Raw genomic sequence first — 18,643 nt, 5'->3', positions numbered from 1 at the left:
GAAATACTACACACACAGCCCCCCCTAAGCACACATTCTGCTAGAGAGAAGTTCCTTGAGGATGGGCTCCAGCATGGGGCTCAAAGCTCGGAAGACTAAGCCTCTTGTCCTGGTGACCGATCGGCTCCTGCCACATCCCTTCATCTCCCTCCTTCCATGCAAATCTGCACCCAGCTCTTCTTAAGGTAAAGGTTCCCCTTGCTCATATGTGCTAGTTGTTCCCGACTCTAGGGGGCGGTGCTCATTTCCGTGTCTAAGCCGAAGAGCCAGCTCTGTCTGCAAATGTTCTCCATGGTCATGTGGCCGGCATGACTCAACGCCAAAGGCACACGGAGCGCTGTTACCTTCCCACCAAAGGTGGTTCCTGTTTTTCTACTTGCATTTTTTACCTGCTTTCACAAAGGTCGGCGGTTTGGCGGTTCGAATCCCTAGCGCCGCATAACAGAGTGAGCTCCCGTGACTTGTCCCAGCTTCTGCCAACCTAGCAGCTCGAAAGCACATAAAAATGCAAGTAGAAAAATAGGAAGCACCTTTGGTGGGGAGGTAACAGTGCTCCGTGCACCTTTGGTGTTTAATCCTGCCGGCCACATGACCACGGAGACGTCTTCGGACAGCGCTGGCTCTTTGGCTTTGAAACGGAGATGAGCACTGCCACCTAGAGTCGGGAACGAGTAGCACATATGGGCGAGAGGAACCTTTACCTTCACCCTCCTTTACTCTTTACTTAAGAGCCGTGGTGGTGCAGTGGTTAGAGTGTAGTACTGCAGGGCACTTCTGCTGACTGCCGGCTGCCTGCACTTTGGCAGATCGAATCTCACCAGGCTCAAGACTGGCTCAGCCTTCCGTTCTTCGGAGGTGGGTAAAACGAGGAAGCCCAAATTATTGGGGGCACCAAGCTGACTCTGTAAACCGCTTACAGAGGGCTGTAAAGCACTGTAAAGAGGTATATAAGTCTAAGTGCTTTTGCTATTGATTATTTAATTAAAGCGTCAAACCCCTCCTGGGTTGGCACAGCAAATAACTGCAAAAACCGTGGCACGACAAAACCGCGCTCGACTAAAGCGCGCCCGATTAAACCACGTCGCTGACATCATCAACAGGGCGACAACAGCGAGCGCGGAGAAAGAAGGGCGCTTTAAATAGCGCTTTGAAAGCAAGCCGATTCAAGTTAAGGTAAGGGTTAGGTTTAGGGTTAGGTTTAGGGTTAGGTTAAGGGTTAGGGTTGGGGTTAGGTTTAGGGTTAGGTTAAGGGTTAGGGTTAGATTTAGGGTTAGGGTTAGGTTAAGGGTTAGGATTAGGTTTAGTGTTAGGTTAAGGGTTAGGGTTAGGGTTAGGGTTAGGTTAAGGGTTAGGATTAGGTTTAGTGTTAGGTTAAGGGTTAGGGTTAGGGTTAGGGTTAGGTTAAGGGTTAGGGTTAGGTTAAGGGTTAAGTTTAGGGTTAGGTTTAGGATTAGGTTTAGGGGGGTTAGGTTTAGGTTTAGGGGTTAATTTTAGGTTTAGCGTTTACAGCGTGCTTTTTTCTCCGCGCTGTTGTCACGCTGTGATGACGTCAGCTACGCGGTTTCGTCGAGCGCCCTTTAGTCGAACCCTGTGTTGTGGTGGAACCGCAAAAACAACACAAAGGAAAACGAGGCACACCACAGATGGGCAGACCTTAAAGGAGAGAAGAATGATCCACGGTTTTCAATGCTTCAGTCCTGCTTGGCACTTCCCCAACTCTCAGCCAATGGAATTTCACCCGAAACCCTCCAAACTCCAAGCAGAGGAAAACCAGGCTTCGAAATTTATGGGCCCAGGGAAGTTGGGGAGGGCGGGGAAATGAGGGAGGGGGAGGAGAGAAGTTCCCAGAAATTCAACTCCACAATGGGTGATGAGTTGGATACGTGCAGAAGTGCAGGATACCAGCAGTGCGTCAAGGGAACCGGCCTGGCCTGGAGTTTGTTTTGGCTGGCTTCCAACTCTGGTAGTCACGAAAAAGGGATCCCAAAATACACTGAAGGATCAAACGAAGAGGATGTTGCAGCTGACCAAGAGGAAGGCCAGAGGTTGCCTAAGCAACTATTGGGTGGGAAGAAGGTCCAGAGCATGAAACCCCTTGGTTATTTTGCCCTCCTCATTGGCCACATTCAGCAAATCCATGGCATTAATGGGTTAACGCATTCCTGGTTGGGCAAAAATCAATCAATGTACCTCCTATGACTTCTAACCCGCTGGACAATTGATTGAGGGACACGTCACACAATCATCCCGTCATTTTGAACCGGTTCCATCACAAAACCGCGGTCGACTAAAGCGCGCTCGACGAAACCGCGTACCTGACGTCATCACAGCGCGATGAAAAAAGCACGCTGTGAGCGGTAAAGCTAAAATTAACGCGTAAACCTAAACCTAACCCCCCCAAACCTAACCCTAAACCTAACCCTTAACCTAACCCTAAACCTAACCGTTAACCTAACCCTAAACCTAACCCTAAACCTAACCGTTAACGTAACGCTAAACCTAATTGTTGTGTATTTGGATACATGAGAAAGGGCCAGCAACCACTTTGCTGGGCCCTGTTTGGTCAGGAGTCATTGGAGGCTGTTGCTAGCCTCCATGACATACCTAATCTGTCCTGATTGGCCGAGGTACTGCACCAGCAGTTGCTGTGCAGTACCCGGCCCCTGATTGGTTTTTGTATTGTTACATTTCCTATAAATACCTTTGGCGTTCGTTCTGTTCTTTGAATCGCTAATATCTTTAATAAACGCCTATTTCTGAATCCATGGCTCTTGCGTGATCCCTCGAACAAATACACAAAAACTGGCGACGAGGGTGGGATCTGGCGATTCCGCAGAGCCTGGAAAACAGCGCGAAAAGCAAGGGAAGTACAACAGAGAACAGAAGGCCAGCCGGCACTCAGCGACAGCAGAAGCCACCGGAAAACCTTCCATGCCTACTTGGGGGACGAGCCACGCCAACTCAAGGACGAGCCAGTGCGCCAACTTGGAGGACGAGCCATGCCTACCCCAAGGACGAGCAATCCTGCGAAGGCTAACTCGGCTGGTAAAACCTGCTGGTCTGAACACCGCTGCTGCCTTGCCTTCCATCCACGCCAACTTGGGGGACGAGCCACGCCAACTCAAGGACGAGCCAGTGCGCCAACTTGGAGGACGAGCCATGCCTACCCCAAGGACGAGTTGGAGACGGCGAAGGCCAACCTCGGACCAGCCTGTCCGAAACCGCTGCTGCCTTCCGTTCTCTCCAGATTTCCTATCTGCCTCTTACAAACTGCGCCGAGCTGAAGTCGCCTCGACCGGCTCCAAATTCAAGATGCCTGCCAGTCGTCCCAAGGCCTCCTGGACTCTCAATTCCTTCCAAAGAAGCCTGCCTGGTGAGTCAATGCCGGGCCACGCCTGCCTGCCTTCTGCCTCCCCCTACAGCCGGCCTCCCCGCGATGCCTGCCTTCCTACGAGCTCACCCGGCGCTCACTGCCTCACCGCTCGTCCCAGAAGGGCCCGATGTCTCCGCGGCCTCCTCGCCAGCCTCGTCGGCCGTCCGTCGCCTCTACGGCCTCCCGTCGCCTCTACGGCCTCCTACGGCCTCTCCGCCCTCCCAGAAGGGCCCCGATGTCTCCGCGGCCTCCGCGCCAGCCTCGTCGGCCTCCCGATGCACTACGGCCTCCTACGGCCTCTCCGCCCTCCCAGAAGGGCCCCGATGTCTCCGCGGCCTCCGCGCCAGCCTCGTCGGCCTCCCGATGCACTACGGCCTCCCACGGCCTCTCCGCCCTCCCAGAAGGGCCCCAAATGCCTCCGCGCCTGCCTCCACGGCCTCCCCGAGCCTTGCCGCTGTGCCACTCCTCCGGCCAAAGCCTCCCGATGCTGGGAGGGAAGCTGTCATTCCCTGCTAGCTCCGTTCTCTGAGTTGAGGGAAAGCCGCCCCTCCCTGCCTCCCCGCGAGCCTGCTTCCCAGCGGGAAGCCATGGAGCCTCTCTCAGCGCTCCTCCTAGACCTCCGCGCTGTCTTGCCTCAGCTGTCTTAGCTGCCTTCAGGGGCCTGAAATCCCTCCTGCCTGCCTCACCGATCTCCATGCTGCCTGGCCAATCCACACCTCCGTGAAAGCTCTCAGCAAGCCGGGAGCCGCCTCCAGGGCCGTTTTGCAAGCCAGGACTGTTAAAAAACTCTGTTGGGCATGCGCAGTAAAATTGGGGGAAATTTAAATAAATAAAATGTGTGTAAAGCAACTTGGGGGAAACGAAGAAATGAGGAACTTAAAATGGAGCTAACAAAGGGTGTACTTAGCTGGAGGGAAAGGGGAGGAATGAAATCTGAATTGAGAAAAGGGAAATGTAAATTGAGCTAATAAAGACTTAAGTGTACTTAACTGGAGGGAAGGAGAAACGTAATGCAAATAAATTAGCTGGAGGAAGAATAAAATAAGATGTGAGAAAAGCAACTGGAGGGTAAGGGAGAAATGTGAATTTGAGAAACTTGAAAAAATTGAGCTGAAAAAAGAAGTGTACTTAGCTGGAGGAAGAATAAATAAGAAGTTACTAAATTGACTGGAGGGAAGGAGAAATAGAAATGTGTATAAATTAAATCCCAGGATGCTCCTATGTGAATAAATTACTGGAGGGAAGGAGAAATGCAAATGCGAATAAATTAAATGGAGGGAAGGAGAAATAGAAATGTGAATAGAAATGTGAATAATTGCGGTTTCTTCTAATGTCAGAGCAGAATTGCTTCTTAAGTGAATCACACACACACATGTATTAAGTGAACCACACACACACACATGTAGTTGTACATTCAAGGAACTGATGTGTGATATTAATTAATAAAAATGGGGAAACTGCTTGAATGAATTAATAAAAAATGGGCACTTAACCTGGGGAAAATGTAATGGAAATTTTACAATGTTCTTGAAATTTCAAAGTTGCTAGTTATGATTTGTGGGTCCACCCCCCCCCCATCAACAGATCTGGGGGGAAGGGGTGTTGTGTATTTGGATACATGAGAAAGGGCCAGCAACCACTTTGCTGGGCCCTGTTTGGTCAGGAGTCATTGGAGGCTGTTGCTAGCCTCCATGACATACCTAATCTGTCCTGATTGGCCGAGGTACTGCACCAGCAGTTGCTGTGCAGTACCCGGCCCCTGATTGGTTTTTGTATTGTTACATTTCCTATAAATACCTTTGGCGTTCGTTCTGTTCTTTGAATCGCTAATATCTTTAATAAACGCCTATTTCTGAATCCATGGCTCTTGCGTGATCCCTCGAACAAATACACAAAACTAATGCTAACCCTTAACCTAACCCTAAACCTAACCCTAACGCTTAACCTAACCCTAAACCTAACCCTAACCCTTAACCTAACCCTAAACCTAAACCTAACCCTAACCTTTAACCTAATGCTAAACCTAATCCTAACCCTTAACCTAACCCTAACCCTAACCCTAACCCTTAACCTAACCCTAACCCTAACCCTTAACCTAACCCTAAACCTAACCCTAAACCTAACCCTTAACCTAACGCTAAACCTAACACTAGCCCTTAACCTAGCCCTAAACCTAACCCTAACCCTTAACCTAACCCTAACCCTTACCTTAACGTGAATCGGCTTGCTTTAAAAGCGCTTTTTAAAGCACCCTTTTTTCTCCGCAGTCGTTGTTGTCGCGCTGCTGATGACGTCAGCGACGCGCTTTAATCGGGCGCGCTTTAGTGGAGCGCGGTTTTGTCGTGCCATGTTTTGAACCAAGCCACGGGAATTCAGCTGAGCTAAACCATCATTTGTTTAGTTTTGGGCTTAGCGTGGGATGGGAACTCTCCAACAAGCAAACGCAAGCCAGTCATGGTTGCCTGAATGCAATCTACGGAACCATGTCAAACGTTGGCTCAGTTCCTCCTACCTTGTGCAAGTATCGGTTATCAAAGGCGTGCTTGATGAGAAGGCTCTTCAAGATGCTGATGGCCAAGTATCGGACGTCAGAGTTGTCCTTCAGGGCGTCGGACGTCTCCCGTAGGAGCACCCCCACCAGGAAGTGGTGGCGGCAATACTCATCGCTTAGACTGTACTCAAGGTTGACATCTGCGGAGGGGACAGGTCGAAAAGGAATCTTGTGGTAGTATCGCTAGGACATCCAGTGATGAAGTTCACCGAAGAGAAGATTTGTATTTGTATTTGAAATTTATTTATAGGCCGCCCTTTTCCCTGGGGGGACTCAGGGCGGCTCACAACTAATGGGGAGGGGGATACAAACAATAACACAAAAAAAGCAATACATAAGTAAAAAAAATAAAACACAACATTCATACCATTCGGGTGGGGGTGAGTTACATTCTTTAACCCCAGGCCTGACGGGATAGCCAGGTTTTAAGGGCTGTGCGGAAGGTCTGGAGGGTGGTGAGGGTACGAATCTCCACGGGGAGATCGTTCCAAAGGGTCGGAGCTACTACCGAGAAGGCTCTCCTCCGTGTAGTTGCCAGTCGACACTGACTGGCAGATGGAATTCGGAGGAGGCCTAATCTATGAGATCTAATGGGTCGCGAGGAGGTAATTGGCAGAAGGCGGTCTCTCAAGTATCCAGATCCACTACCATGAAGGGCTTTATGGGTGGTAAGTAGCACCTTGAAGCGCATCCGGAGATCGACAGGTAGCCAGCGCAGCTCGCGGAGGATAGGTGTTATGTGGGTGTACCGAGGTGCGCCCACAATCACTCGCGCGGCCGCATTCTGGACTAGCTGAAGTCGCCGGATGCTCTTCAAGGGCAGCCCCATGTAGAGCACGTTGCAGTATTCCAGCCTAGAGGTCACAAGGGCACGAGTGACTGTTGTGAGAGCCTCCCGGTTCAGGTAGGGTGATGACGCAGAAGGACTGGCCAACACCACTGGCTGATTTCTTTGGTCCTGCTAAGTTTGGATGGGGTTTTATTTGGGGGGGGGGGTGTCAAAGGAATTGAGAAAGGACAAAGGCTTGGAGGAGGAGGCAGAGTGTTGGAGGGAATCTGAAGATATTGGAATAAAACAAGAAATCTTGGAGCCCACAGCCCTGGATTATTTATATTCACCGTTCAAGTACTTTATAATTTACTGCCGAGGCTAAATTTCTGCTTCGGGGAATGCCAAACTGGAGCTATTATAAACAAATCAAGCTCTCGCAGTGTCACCGTGGACATTTTTTTAGAAGCAGAAGCTTTGCAGATGTTTTCCTCGGCTGTTCCAACTCGAGCCTTTTCGCCCTTTCGGGTGGAAACAAATTGCTAATCTCTGCTGGGCTCAGAAGCAGATCAGATAAAAGGCCCAAAATAGTGTGGAATAGATGAATAATGAATAGGTTGGGAAACCTTTGTGAGAAGTGGTTGGATGGACCTATCCTGAGGCCAAAGCCTTGCCTATTTTAGGAGCCTTCGATCTGGCTCAAAGCATCTCGCTGAATTTATTGCTACCCTCCATCTAGCCAACTAGCTGACTGCTAGTTCAGCAGTTCAGCGGTTCAAATCTCACCGCCTCAAGGTTGACTCAGCCTTCCATCCTTCCGAGGTGGGTGAAACGAGGATCCAGACTGTGGGGGCGATATGCTGACTCTGTAAACCGCTTAGAGGACATCGAAAGTCTAACTGATGGAGAACCATTTGTTTGCAACAGTTTAGGCCAGGGGTGTCAAACTCAAGGCTCGGGGGAATGAATGAGGCCTGCGGGGTGTTTATATTCTGGCCCGTGCTCTGGAAACAGCGAAGGACCAGCCCGCGGTGCCTCTGCCAGTGAAAATACGAGCTCACGAGGACCAAGAGCCGAGGTGGCGCAGTGGGTAGAGTGCAGTACTGCAGGCCACTTCAGCTGACTGCTAGTTCAGCGGTTCGGCGGTTCTAATCTCACCGGCTCAGGGTTGACTCAGCCTTCCATCCTTCCGAGGTGGGTGAAATGAGGACCCAGACTGTGGGGGTGATATGCTGACTCTGTAAACCGCTTAGAGGGGGCTGAAAGCCCTATGAAGCGGTATATAAGTCTAATTGCTATTGCTATTGCTAAGTGCTGTCCTCCCGAGCTCCGTTTTCACTGGCAGAGAGTTGCAGGAGGCTGTTGCAGCCGAAAACGGATCTTCGGAGCCTGTTTTCGCTTGGAGAGGGCTTGGGCCTCCACAGGCAACCCCCCCCCCCCGACACAAGTGATGTTGAGCTGGCCATGCCCACCCTGGCCACACACACACACACCGAGAAACACTCCCCCCCTTTTCAGGTCAAAAACACACCCCTGATGTGACCCTCAATGAAATTGAGTTTGACACGTCTGGTCTAAGGCTTTCCTGCTGGAGCAGGGGGTTGGACTAGAAGACCTCTAAGATCCCTTCCAACTCTGTTCTTTTGCAGAGAAAAGAATATGCAGTAAATACATCGGCTGGAATAAATTAGGATGGCACAAATCACGGCAGCCACGGATGGGCACCAGGAGAGGCACATTGATAAACCTTTCACTGATTTTTCTCATTCTATCTTCACAGCCAAAATGTTGGGCTTCTGTCCGTGGCAGTGAAGGTGCTCCACTGTGTGGGTATGCGTGTCTGTACACTAGGGGTGCGTTCCGGTTGGCTTTACTACCGGTTCACTTGTGCGCGGGCTGGATGGGCGCTGTGTGCCGAGGTGAGCCGAGGCGGCGCAGTGGTTAGGGTGCAGTACTGCAGGCCACTTTAGCTGACTGTGATCTGCAGCTCAGCGGTTCAAATCTCACCAGGCTCAAGGTCGACTCAGCCTTCCATCCTTCCGAGGTGGGTGAAATGAGGACCCGGACTGTGGGGGGCAAGTTGCTGACTCAACTTGCTAAAAAAAATTGTAAACCGCTTAGAGAGGGCTGAAAGCTCTATGAAGCGGTATATAAGTCTAATAAATAAATAAATATGCGCAGTTCAATTAAAATTGCTCTGCGCATGCACAGAACTTAAAAACAAGATGGCGGCGCCAACGGGAGCCAACTGGGGAACCAGTTCGGGGATGTGGCAGGCCTGGCTCGCTGCCGGTTCCAGCGACCCAGTCTGCCATACCATTACTGGTTCGGCTGAATTGGGCCGACCTGGTAGGAACCCACTTCTGCTGTACACAATAGACATACAAAGACTATTTGAGGAGTATTTTATCTCCTTGCTCTGTTTCAACCATTAAAAAACAGAAAAGATGAAAACCAAGAGGTCTCATCTTCCAGTTTAACCAATTTCACAGCACAGAGGTGCCCACTTTTCTGCTTTAAGTGAAGCCAAACTCCTAATGATTTTTTAAAAAAAGGATCTGCTGTTACTTTAATCCTGCAAATTCTATTTGCGGGCTTTGCTGAATTTCTCAGGAAGTTTTAAAAAAGGGTGATCGATTGATTCGCTGCTTCAGGCTTTGGCCCCAGAAACAGGTGGAGAAATGATCGATTTGTTAGGAATAGCCCATGAATCATGTAGACACTGAAAACAGACCTTGTGTTCGCTGAAACTTTGGCTTGGCAAAATTCATCGGCAGATTCAGCGGGATGTAGTGCTCGTGGTTACAGATGGTCTGTAGAAATTCAAACTTGTATTCCACCAAGAGCTGGGTGTGGAGAAGGAGAGATAAAATAATGTCAGGTCCGCAGCCCTCTTTTCTTTTGGGTCTTTTGGCCTGTCACACTTTCTATTCTTCCGCTATGCATTTTCTATGGTGGGAAAATGGGATTGTACGGAGTTAGACGATAGGTAGCCATAACAACATTCTTTCTAGAAAGCCAAGGTCATCATCCTTTGACTCTGCACCTCTGCGCCTGACCAGAACTGGATGGGTGGAAGCTGCCAGCATGGCAGTGGGAGATTGGACCATGGGATGGACTTGTGGGTGTGTGTGGGGGGCAGGATAAGATCTTGAACTTTCAACTGGGTGGGAAAAAATGGGAAGCCTTCAGATTCGGGTTTTCCCAGATGTGCCAACATGGCTCTCTTCATCAATTGGAACTCTGAGCAATCCTTTGCCTCGGACTCTGATTTGATTTTGGATGCTATTTGGAACCCTGACAATGGAACTTGTAAGAGACCACTTCTGCTTTCTATCCCCCGGGAAGCTTCATATTTTACCTTGGGGTCTTTGGTACTGAACCCAGAAACGTAGTCGTTGATGAGGTTGAAGATAAATCCTCGGTCCATGAAGGTCAAACATCGCTGGGGAAGAGGATAAAAGGTGAGCCTCCTGCATCGCATTGACTGGGTGCATTTCCGGGGTGCATAAATGCTATTTATGGGGTAACCTTTAGGTATTTGGGGGCTCCCGTCAACAGAGTTTCAATCCTAGAAGCAGTTCAGTCCAACAGGATTAAACACTTGGCCTTGTTTGCTCCCACCCCTCATAAACTAAAGATGGGGAAGGGAGGAGAGGAAGAGGCCAACGTCTACACCAACCTTCAACAAGTTGGCCAAGGAGAAGTTGACATTTCTTGACTCCTCTGGGATTTCACTGTAGCGAATGTTCACATGTGGAATTATGGAGAGCAGCAAAGAATGGAGTGCATGACCGTAGGACTCCGGGAACCTCTGTGGCCTTGGAAGCTGAAAGGATGAGGTGTGAAGTCCAGCTCGAGCTCCTTGAATTCCCACCAGACCCACGTGGCTTGTCTGTAAAAGCTTCCACCCTTACCTTAATCTTGTTCTCATCCAGAAGATAAAGAGCCATGGACTTCACCAGAATTTCAAAGAAAAACCATGAATACTGGAAGCAAGAGGGAAGAGTAGAGAGATGTATCCCAGCCAGGACTTATCTCCCACCTGTTCCCACCTTACGGAAGAAACCACGGTGTGGAGAAGGCCACCCAACGAGCAGCGTGGAGCCTCTCTCAACACCTTTGGCTCGACGGGCTTCAAACTCTGCAAGGAGAGGTGGCCTTGAAGGACTTGACTTTCCATGTTTGGTCTCACCTTCAGCATCTTATTGATGGCCAAGAAATCTGCGGACTGCTTGAGGATTGTTGATATGGCTCCCGCCAAGATTTCGTGCGTCATCTTCGCCTGGGGCCCGCTGGGCTTCTCAGGCTGAAAGCAGAACTGGAGGGGGAGAAGAGACATTCAATGTTATTGATGGTGGACTCCCTGGACCCAGAGCCTATGACCTAGAATGGAGTCCTTTCTCCAGCTCACCTTGATGAATGTTCGCAAATAGTGGTCAAGATTCTCCTCATGGCATCTAGACACAATGTAGAGAAGAACCCTGCAGGAAGGGGTGGAAAAGAAGGTGGACAACCCATCTCGTTGTGACACGGAAGAGTAATCCCATCTGCATGACAGCAACTCGCTTCCCTATCAGGGGGCCGTCTGGCTTGGTGGGCGTGGAAGGATGCTGGGTTGGGAAAGTCATCCATTTCCTCCTGCCCATCCTGAGTTGCTTCCCTCAAGAGTAGCCACTTGGCCTGGTTGTCAAAATATTCATGAACTGTCAGAGACATGGTAACAAGGTCAGCCAACGAATAAGGCTTAGTAACAAGGTGAGCCAATAGAAGCTGAAACAGATTGGAGGCACTGGCCCATGATGGAATCACACAGTTACGACTGTGCTGAAAAAAAGTGGCTTATGCCCCTCCCTCTTAGGACCTGTGGTCATGTGATCGCGACCGGGCGCTTGGCAACCAGCACGAATTGATGACGTTTGCAGAAGCATCCCTGGGTCACGTGATGATGGCAACTTTGGGGGTCCAGCAAGCAAAATCAGTGAGGGAAGCTGGATTGGCTTAATGGCAAAATAAAAGGCTGTAAAATCAGGCAAGAACAAGAACTTATTAACTACTGCCTCACTTAGTGACGGAAGTGCTGGTCCCAGTTCTGGATGTAAATTGAGGACTAATGCTATTTGGATTCCCCCCACCCTTCCATAAAGCTCCACAATAAATTTAGATCTGAAAAGCCCTTCTGCTTGAGTAGATGGTTGGACTAGAAGACCTCCAAGGTCCCTTCCAACTCTTTTTTTTTTTTTTTTATAAATTATTTTTATTTTTTATTACATAAACAACAATGGGAAGGGGAGAGGATGGAGAGAAAAAAAAAATATGGGGGCGGGAGGGAAAACCCATCTTCACATACAATATGTCGTTTAATCACAGGTGCATCCCTACTAAATTTATACATCCCGTATCTCTCTATTGTATATTTAATAAGCACCACAATAAGCTAGGGTTTAAAAAACAAAAAACAACAAAATAAAACAAGGAAGAGAGGAAGAAAAAAAAAGGGTGGGGAAAGGGGGGGAGGCCAAAAAGGACAAAAAAAAAAGGTTCAAGAAGAAAAGGGGAAAAGAAAAAAAAAGGGTGGGGGGAGGGGGGAAGGCCAAAAAGGACAAAAAAGGTCCAAAAAGGAAGGGGGGGGGGAAAAAAAAAAAAAAGAAAAAAACCATCATCACATGCAGCATGTCGTTTGATTACGGTTGTTTTAACATCTACATCTACATCTACATCATTAACATCTACATAATGTTTACCATCTCAGATATTTCCTCTAATGTAACTAAAGGTCTCATTTTCCTTCTACCATATATATTCAGTTAACATTAGCGTTGTTTTCCCCCAGAGAATATACTTCTATTCATTGTTAACCTTGCATTTCATACCTTCAAACAGAGATCTTATTCCTTCATTGTTCAACAAGGCATCGCTGCCTATATATACAGTTTTCATTTGTTCCCCTACTAGAATTGCCTTATCAGCAGCGAAATATCATTATAATAAATTCTTAACCTTATACATTATATCACCAGACCTTATATTAGTACTTCCTTATATCATTGTTGAATTATTTCACAGCATAATTATATCATCATTTACTTTTTCCAATTAAGGCATAAGTATATCATTTTTCATTTCCAAAATTTTATAAGATATGGGACTTGTTTTATCAATGGCCTTCCAACTCTTTTTATTCTATTACTCTTAGCTCACCGGTTGTGTTAGTTTCTGTAACTGACCTGGTTATGCCACTGCATTATATCCTGGTTATGCCACTGCATTAGATCGCTAGTGTACTGAAAATACCCCCAAGGCAGAGAGGATGGCAACCTGAAACAGGTCGCTTGTTGTCTGTGGCCCAAACTCACATAGTACTGTTGACGGCCACCTCTTCTTCTTCTGGGTGCCTGGTGAGGACTCGGAAGAGCTGCGTAAGAATCACCGGCAGAAACTGTATCATGACTTGGATCTCCATGGCGTGCAAACACTGAAACCAAGATAGGCGGTTAGACTTCAAGAAGGTACAAAGAAGAAGATCTGGTGATCTTTGAGCCTTGGCTTGGCCCTTGTTCCCATCGCATTGGCCCTCTCCCCAAAAGATATCCCCACCCCCACCCCTTGTCCAGACACAGCTCACCTTCAGATATTTCACAAGTTCTCCTGGGGCTCCCTTGGCACCTCCCTGAATCGTCTGGCAGTACTGGAAGAACTTATGCAAATGACGATCCTGAACGACAGAACGAGAAAAGCCAACAGTCCTTAAGAACAGAAGGAGCTTTTTTCCACTCGGGCCTTGCCTCAGCTTATTGAAATCTAAGAGATCCTGAGCTTGGGACGTCTTCTCCTCAAGGCCTGGACAACAGGGATCTCTTTTCACCTGTCTCATTCGTAGGCAACCAAAAACCAGTGGGGTGTGTATGTTTCGTTTTTGTATGGACCCAGGTTGAGGTGATGGGGAGAGTCATGACTGCCCTGTTTTAAAGATGTCTGTGTGTGTGTGTGTGTTTGTGTCTGTCTGTCTGTCTGTACGTATGGTGTCACAACCCCTGGTATGCCCAAATATGTGTGGGAGCATACTGTTTCCCTTTTCTGTCTATCGCCTCACCCTAGGAGCCATCAAGGCAGAAAGCCATTTTTTAATGTTGCCTTGTTACATTTGTGCCCTTTATTTATTTATCAGCACAAATGCAACATGTGTGTGTGTGTGTGTGTGTGTGTATGTATGTATGTATATATATATATGTATGTATGTGTGTATATGTGTGTGTGTGTGTGTGTGTGTGTGTGTATCTGTATCTATATCTATGTTTTATTTGTGCTGATAAATAAATAAAGGGAGACTAGTATAGATCTATTTCAAGCTATTTAGCTCTCATCAGCTAGCCATACCCTTACTGGGATTCAAATAATTGGGGCATACCAGGGGTTGTGACTTTAAATATCCATATCTATCTATCTATCTATCTATCTATCTATCTATCTATCTATCTATCTATCTATCTATCTATCTATCTATCTATCTACCTACCTACCTACCTACCTACCTACCTACCTACCTACCTACCTACCTATCTATCTCTTCTATCTATCTATATCTATCTATCTATCTATCTATCTATCTATCTATCTATCTATCTATCATCTATCTATCTATCTATCTATCTATCTATCTATCTATCTATCTATCTATCTATGCATTTTTGAACACAGTGTATGAATATAGGGTATGTCAGTTACACAGACAAAAACCAGAATAAGAAAAAAAAACATGGTAAATATTAACACATGAACCCATAACAGTAACTATAATATGACAACACTTGCATTAATTATATCATTGTAATAGTATAACCAAATAGGTTAAACTGGCTTTTCTTATATCTTGGCCTGTTTTGTAGATTATCATACCATCTCTATTTTAACACAGACATTCATAGTCTTGGTTCCTCTAATTCCTATTCCTTATGTTCTCTAGACATCCATAAAAACTCTTCCATATCCGGCGGTATTCTGAGTCTTCTTTAATTTTAAAAGTTAACCTATCCACTCATTCTAGCACAGTCTTAAATTTTCCCAATTATTTCCTCGTCTGGCGAGAGACTTATTTCTATGGGGTTGCAAAACCGTGAAGGCCTGTTTTCCATCTGTGTTTATTTATATAAGAAAATGTATACAGCCGCCAACTTATTCCAGGTGACTTACAAAGATAAAAGCCCAATGCATGAACAATAGAATAGCAATAACCTTCCACTCCCCACTTGGGGGCAACAGTAAAATGAGCCACTTAATGGTCTCCATCCCACTGTGGGATCTCCAGGCCCTTTGGCAGAAACTAGACTTTCTGGGCCTTGGGAAAGAGTGTGAAAGGGGGGCCAGTCTGATCTCCTTGGGAGATGATGAGGAGCCACCACAGAGAAGACCCTCCTTCTTGGTCCCACCAGACGGTTCTCCGTAGGAGAGGGGACCCATAACATACCTGAGTATATATGGTGGACTCCAGGTGCAGCTTCAGCTTGAAGAGGGCCTTGGCTCCATCCACCCACTTGATGTCACTGTTTGGCTGGAGATCCAAAAGAAGAAAGAGACATTTTTGAAGCTTGGGGCTTTACCTCAACTAGTCTGGGCTACTTGACCAGGTAGTTTGACCCAACCGGTGATGAAAAGAGTCATTTGAGTTGACCCCAGAAGTGGGCCCAAGTCAGATCTTGGTGGGTTTTGCAAAGCACATCTTGTTTACACAAATGCAACTTCCCAAGAACTGGGGCAAAGGCATGGCTGCATGGGTACAGATAGATGATAGAGGTAGGTAGGTAGGCAGACAGACAGACTGAAAGACCGACAGGCGGACGGACGATGATTGATAGATAGATAGATAGATAGATAGATAGATAGATAGACAGACAGACAGACAGATGACAGAGAGTGAGAGAGAAAGAGACAGAGATGATAGATAGATAAATAGATAGATAAATAGATAGATAGATATAGATAAATGACAGAGTGAGAGAGAGATGATAGATAGATAGATAGACAGACAGACAGATGACAGAGAGTGAGAGAGAAAGAGACAGAGATGATAGATAAATAGATAGATAGATAGATGACAAAGAGAGTGAGAGAGAAAGAGACAGAGATGATAGATAGATAAATAGATAGATGACAGACATGAGAGAGAAAGAGACAGAGATGATAGATAGATAGATAGATAGATAGATAGATAAATAGATAGATAGATAAATAGATGACAGACAGAGTGAGAAAGAGACAGAGATGATAGATAGATAGATAGATAGATAGATAGATAGATAGATAGATAGATAGATGACAGAGAGAGTGAGAGAGAAAGAGACAGAGATGATAGATAGATAAATATAGATAGATAGATGACAGTGAGAGAGAAAGAGGCAGAGATGATAGATAGATAGATAGATAGATAGATAGATAGATGACAGTGAGAGAGAAAGAGGCAGAGATGATAGATAGATAAATAGATAGATGACAGAATGAGAGAGAAAGAGACAGAGATGATAGATAGATAGATAGATAGATAGATAGATAGATAGATAGATAGATAGATAGATAGATAGATAGATAGATAGATAGATAGATAAAGATAAGATACATAGATAAAATTCTTTATTGGCCAAGTGTGATTGGACACACAATGAATTTGCCTTTTAAATAGCAGAGAATAACTTCCAGAAAGCCACATCAATTTTAACAGCATCTGTACAAGTATAGTCTGAAATGTAATGCTACCCAACAGTGTATATTCTCTGTGCTGTTTGCTGTTCGTTGCAAGGAGGCAAATTGCTGGGAAGCAGAGGCAGATTTTCCCCCCTTGTTTTCCTCCCCCAAAGCTTATGTGCGTCTTATTCTTCGGAGCGTCTTATACTCCGAAAATACGGTAGTATCCCAAACCACATGTGGGTTCTCCTCCTTATGACAAACCCATCTTACCTTTCGGGCCTCGGTATCTCCGGCGCTCAGGTAGCCGGCTGGCAGGTTGGCCGAGACCGGGAGCTGCTGCTCAGAGGTGATGATCAGTCCGTCTTTCAACAAAGGAAGCCAGGCAAAGCCCACTACGGGGACAGAGGAGACACGGTGGGTCAGCCAAGGCTGGTCTGAAGATCTGCAGAAGGTTTAGGTGGCACCTGCAGCTCAGTTGCCCAGCTGGGTCTGCAAGGATCTTAAGTCATGAACTCCAGCACAAATCCGTAAGCTCAGAAGACCACACCTCTAGTCCCGCTGACTGACCCAAATTGGACCCTGCAATCTTAAATACGAACCCCAGAGGATAATTCACAGGTGCGCCCTAATTCGGCGGTCACGAATCAGTGGTCCATGAGAAAATTCTGGTGGTCCGCAGAAGAATTATTTGCATTGTTTATATTGAGCTAAATCAGGGGTCCTCAAACTACGTCCCCTGAGCCAGATACGTGCAAGGAACATTTGTGTTGCTGCAGAGAGTCTCCCCCTTCGGGGTCTTTTTATGGGGAGCAGAGGGGGGCAGAAATTCCAACTGGGGGTCTGCTTCGGCCTCCTTATGGGGGGCTTTGGGCGAAGGCTGGAGGGAAGCACCACTGGTGGCGAAGAGCCAGAGGGCCTCGTTCCAGTGGGACTGCATCACAGCCTGGAAGTGGCTGACCATCTCAGCCCGCTGAGCCTCCAGGCACCGGTACCTGACCTGGCACTCCCGCAGGTCTTCCCTCTGCTTGGAAAGCCCATGCTCCTAGTCCTCAGTGAGGTGCTTCTGCTGAGCCTCCTTCTTGGTCAGATCCAATTTGAGCTGAGCTGTTTTGCCAACTCTTTCTCCTGGTGGCTGCTTAGCTCCAGCAACTGCTTCCTCTTGGAGCCCTAAGGAGCCTGGGTCGGCAGCTCGGGAGGGGCAAGTAGAGACTGGCGAGGCGCCCCTTGACGTGAGTGACATCGAGTTGGCCACGCCCACCCAGTCACATGACCACCCAGCCACGCCCACCCAGCCGGTCATTAGGCAGATCATATTAGTGGTCCGCGGGATTTAAAATTATGAATTTAGTGGTCCCTGAGGTCCGAAAGGTTGGGGACCCCTGCCCCAAATGATGGTTCATTTAGAAACCCAGGCAGTTGGGCAAGCCCAGAACCCAAAAATTTGGCTAGCACTCCATCACTCAGGCTGGGGGGTGAAATTTTATGCCCCTCAGACAGGGTTCGCAATTTGGGAGTCCTCTTGGACCCACAGCTGACCTTAGAACATCATTTGTCGGCTGTGACCAGGGGGGCATTCGCCCAGGTTCGCCTGGTGCACCAATTGCGTCCCTACCTGAGCCGGGAGGCACTCACAACAGTCACTCGTGCCCTCGTGACCTCAAGGCTGGACTACTGCAATGTGCTCTACATGGGGCTGCCCTTGAAGAGCATTCGGCGACTTCAGCTAGTCCAGAACGCGGCCGCGCGAGCGATTGTGGGTGCACCTCGGTACACCCACGTTACACCTATCCTCCGCGAGCTGCACTGGTTACCGATTGGTCTCCGGATACGCTTCAAAGTGCTAGTCGTAACTTATAAAGCCCTTCATGGTATTGGACCTGGGTACTTGAGAGACCGCCTGCTGCCAATTACCTCCCAAAGACCCATTAGATCTCACAGGGTTGGCCTCCTCCAGGTGCCATCTACCAGCCAATGCCACCTGGCTACTACCCGGGGGAGGGCCTTCTCTGTGGCAGCTCCGGCCCTCTGGAACGAACTCCCCGCAAGGATTCGGACCCTCACCTCTCTCCAGGCCTTCCGAAAAGCCGTCAAAACCTGGCTGTGTCGGCAGGCCTGGGGTTCATGAGTTCCCTTCCCCTCTCGATCTGTGCGGCTGTTGGCTATTTTTAAATGCCTTGTATTTGTAGTTTTTGTGTTTCCCTTTCCCTCCTTGGGTTTGTGCGCCGCCCTGAGTCCCGCAGGGAATAGGGCGGCATATAAATAAAATGAAATT

The 18,643-nt window shown here is 47.8% G+C and overlaps 1 protein-coding gene across 4 annotated transcripts in view; it reads right to left on the bottom strand.

Moving 5' to 3' along the window:
• DOCK11 (dedicator of cytokinesis 11) overlaps positions 1 to 18,643 on the bottom strand; it is a 106,641-nt gene that overhangs the window by 50,569 nt on the left and 37,429 nt on the right. For all 4 annotated transcript variants that reach the window (XM_087727759.1, XM_087727758.1, XM_087727756.1 and 1 more), the window contains exons 21-31: positions 16,642 to 16,763; positions 15,158 to 15,241; positions 13,319 to 13,408; positions 13,050 to 13,168; positions 11,108 to 11,177; positions 10,889 to 11,014; positions 10,611 to 10,682; positions 10,376 to 10,522; positions 10,055 to 10,138; positions 9,428 to 9,539; positions 5,886 to 6,064 (exon numbers count right to left, since the gene is read on the bottom strand). In XM_087727759.1, coding sequence (XP_087583885.1) covers positions 5,886 to 6,064; positions 9,428 to 9,539; positions 10,055 to 10,138; positions 10,376 to 10,522; positions 10,611 to 10,682; positions 10,889 to 11,014; positions 11,108 to 11,177; positions 13,050 to 13,168; positions 13,319 to 13,408; positions 15,158 to 15,241; positions 16,642 to 16,763 — 1,205 coding nt within the window. The remainder of the gene's footprint in view (positions 1 to 5,885; positions 6,065 to 9,427; positions 9,540 to 10,054; positions 10,139 to 10,375; positions 10,523 to 10,610; positions 10,683 to 10,888; positions 11,015 to 11,107; positions 11,178 to 13,049; positions 13,169 to 13,318; positions 13,409 to 15,157; positions 15,242 to 16,641; positions 16,764 to 18,643) is intronic.

Source organism: Thamnophis sirtalis, unplaced genomic scaffold (genome assembly GCF_051295495.1).
Source record: "Thamnophis sirtalis isolate CommonGarterSnake01/CBP01778 unplaced genomic scaffold, rThaSir2_p1.2 scaffold_13, whole genome shotgun sequence".
Classification (NCBI taxonomy): Eukaryota; Metazoa; Chordata; class Lepidosauria; order Squamata; family Natricidae; genus Thamnophis; species Thamnophis sirtalis.
The sequence above is the reverse complement of the archived record's forward strand: the minus strand, read 5'-3'. Positions and strand labels throughout refer to the sequence as shown.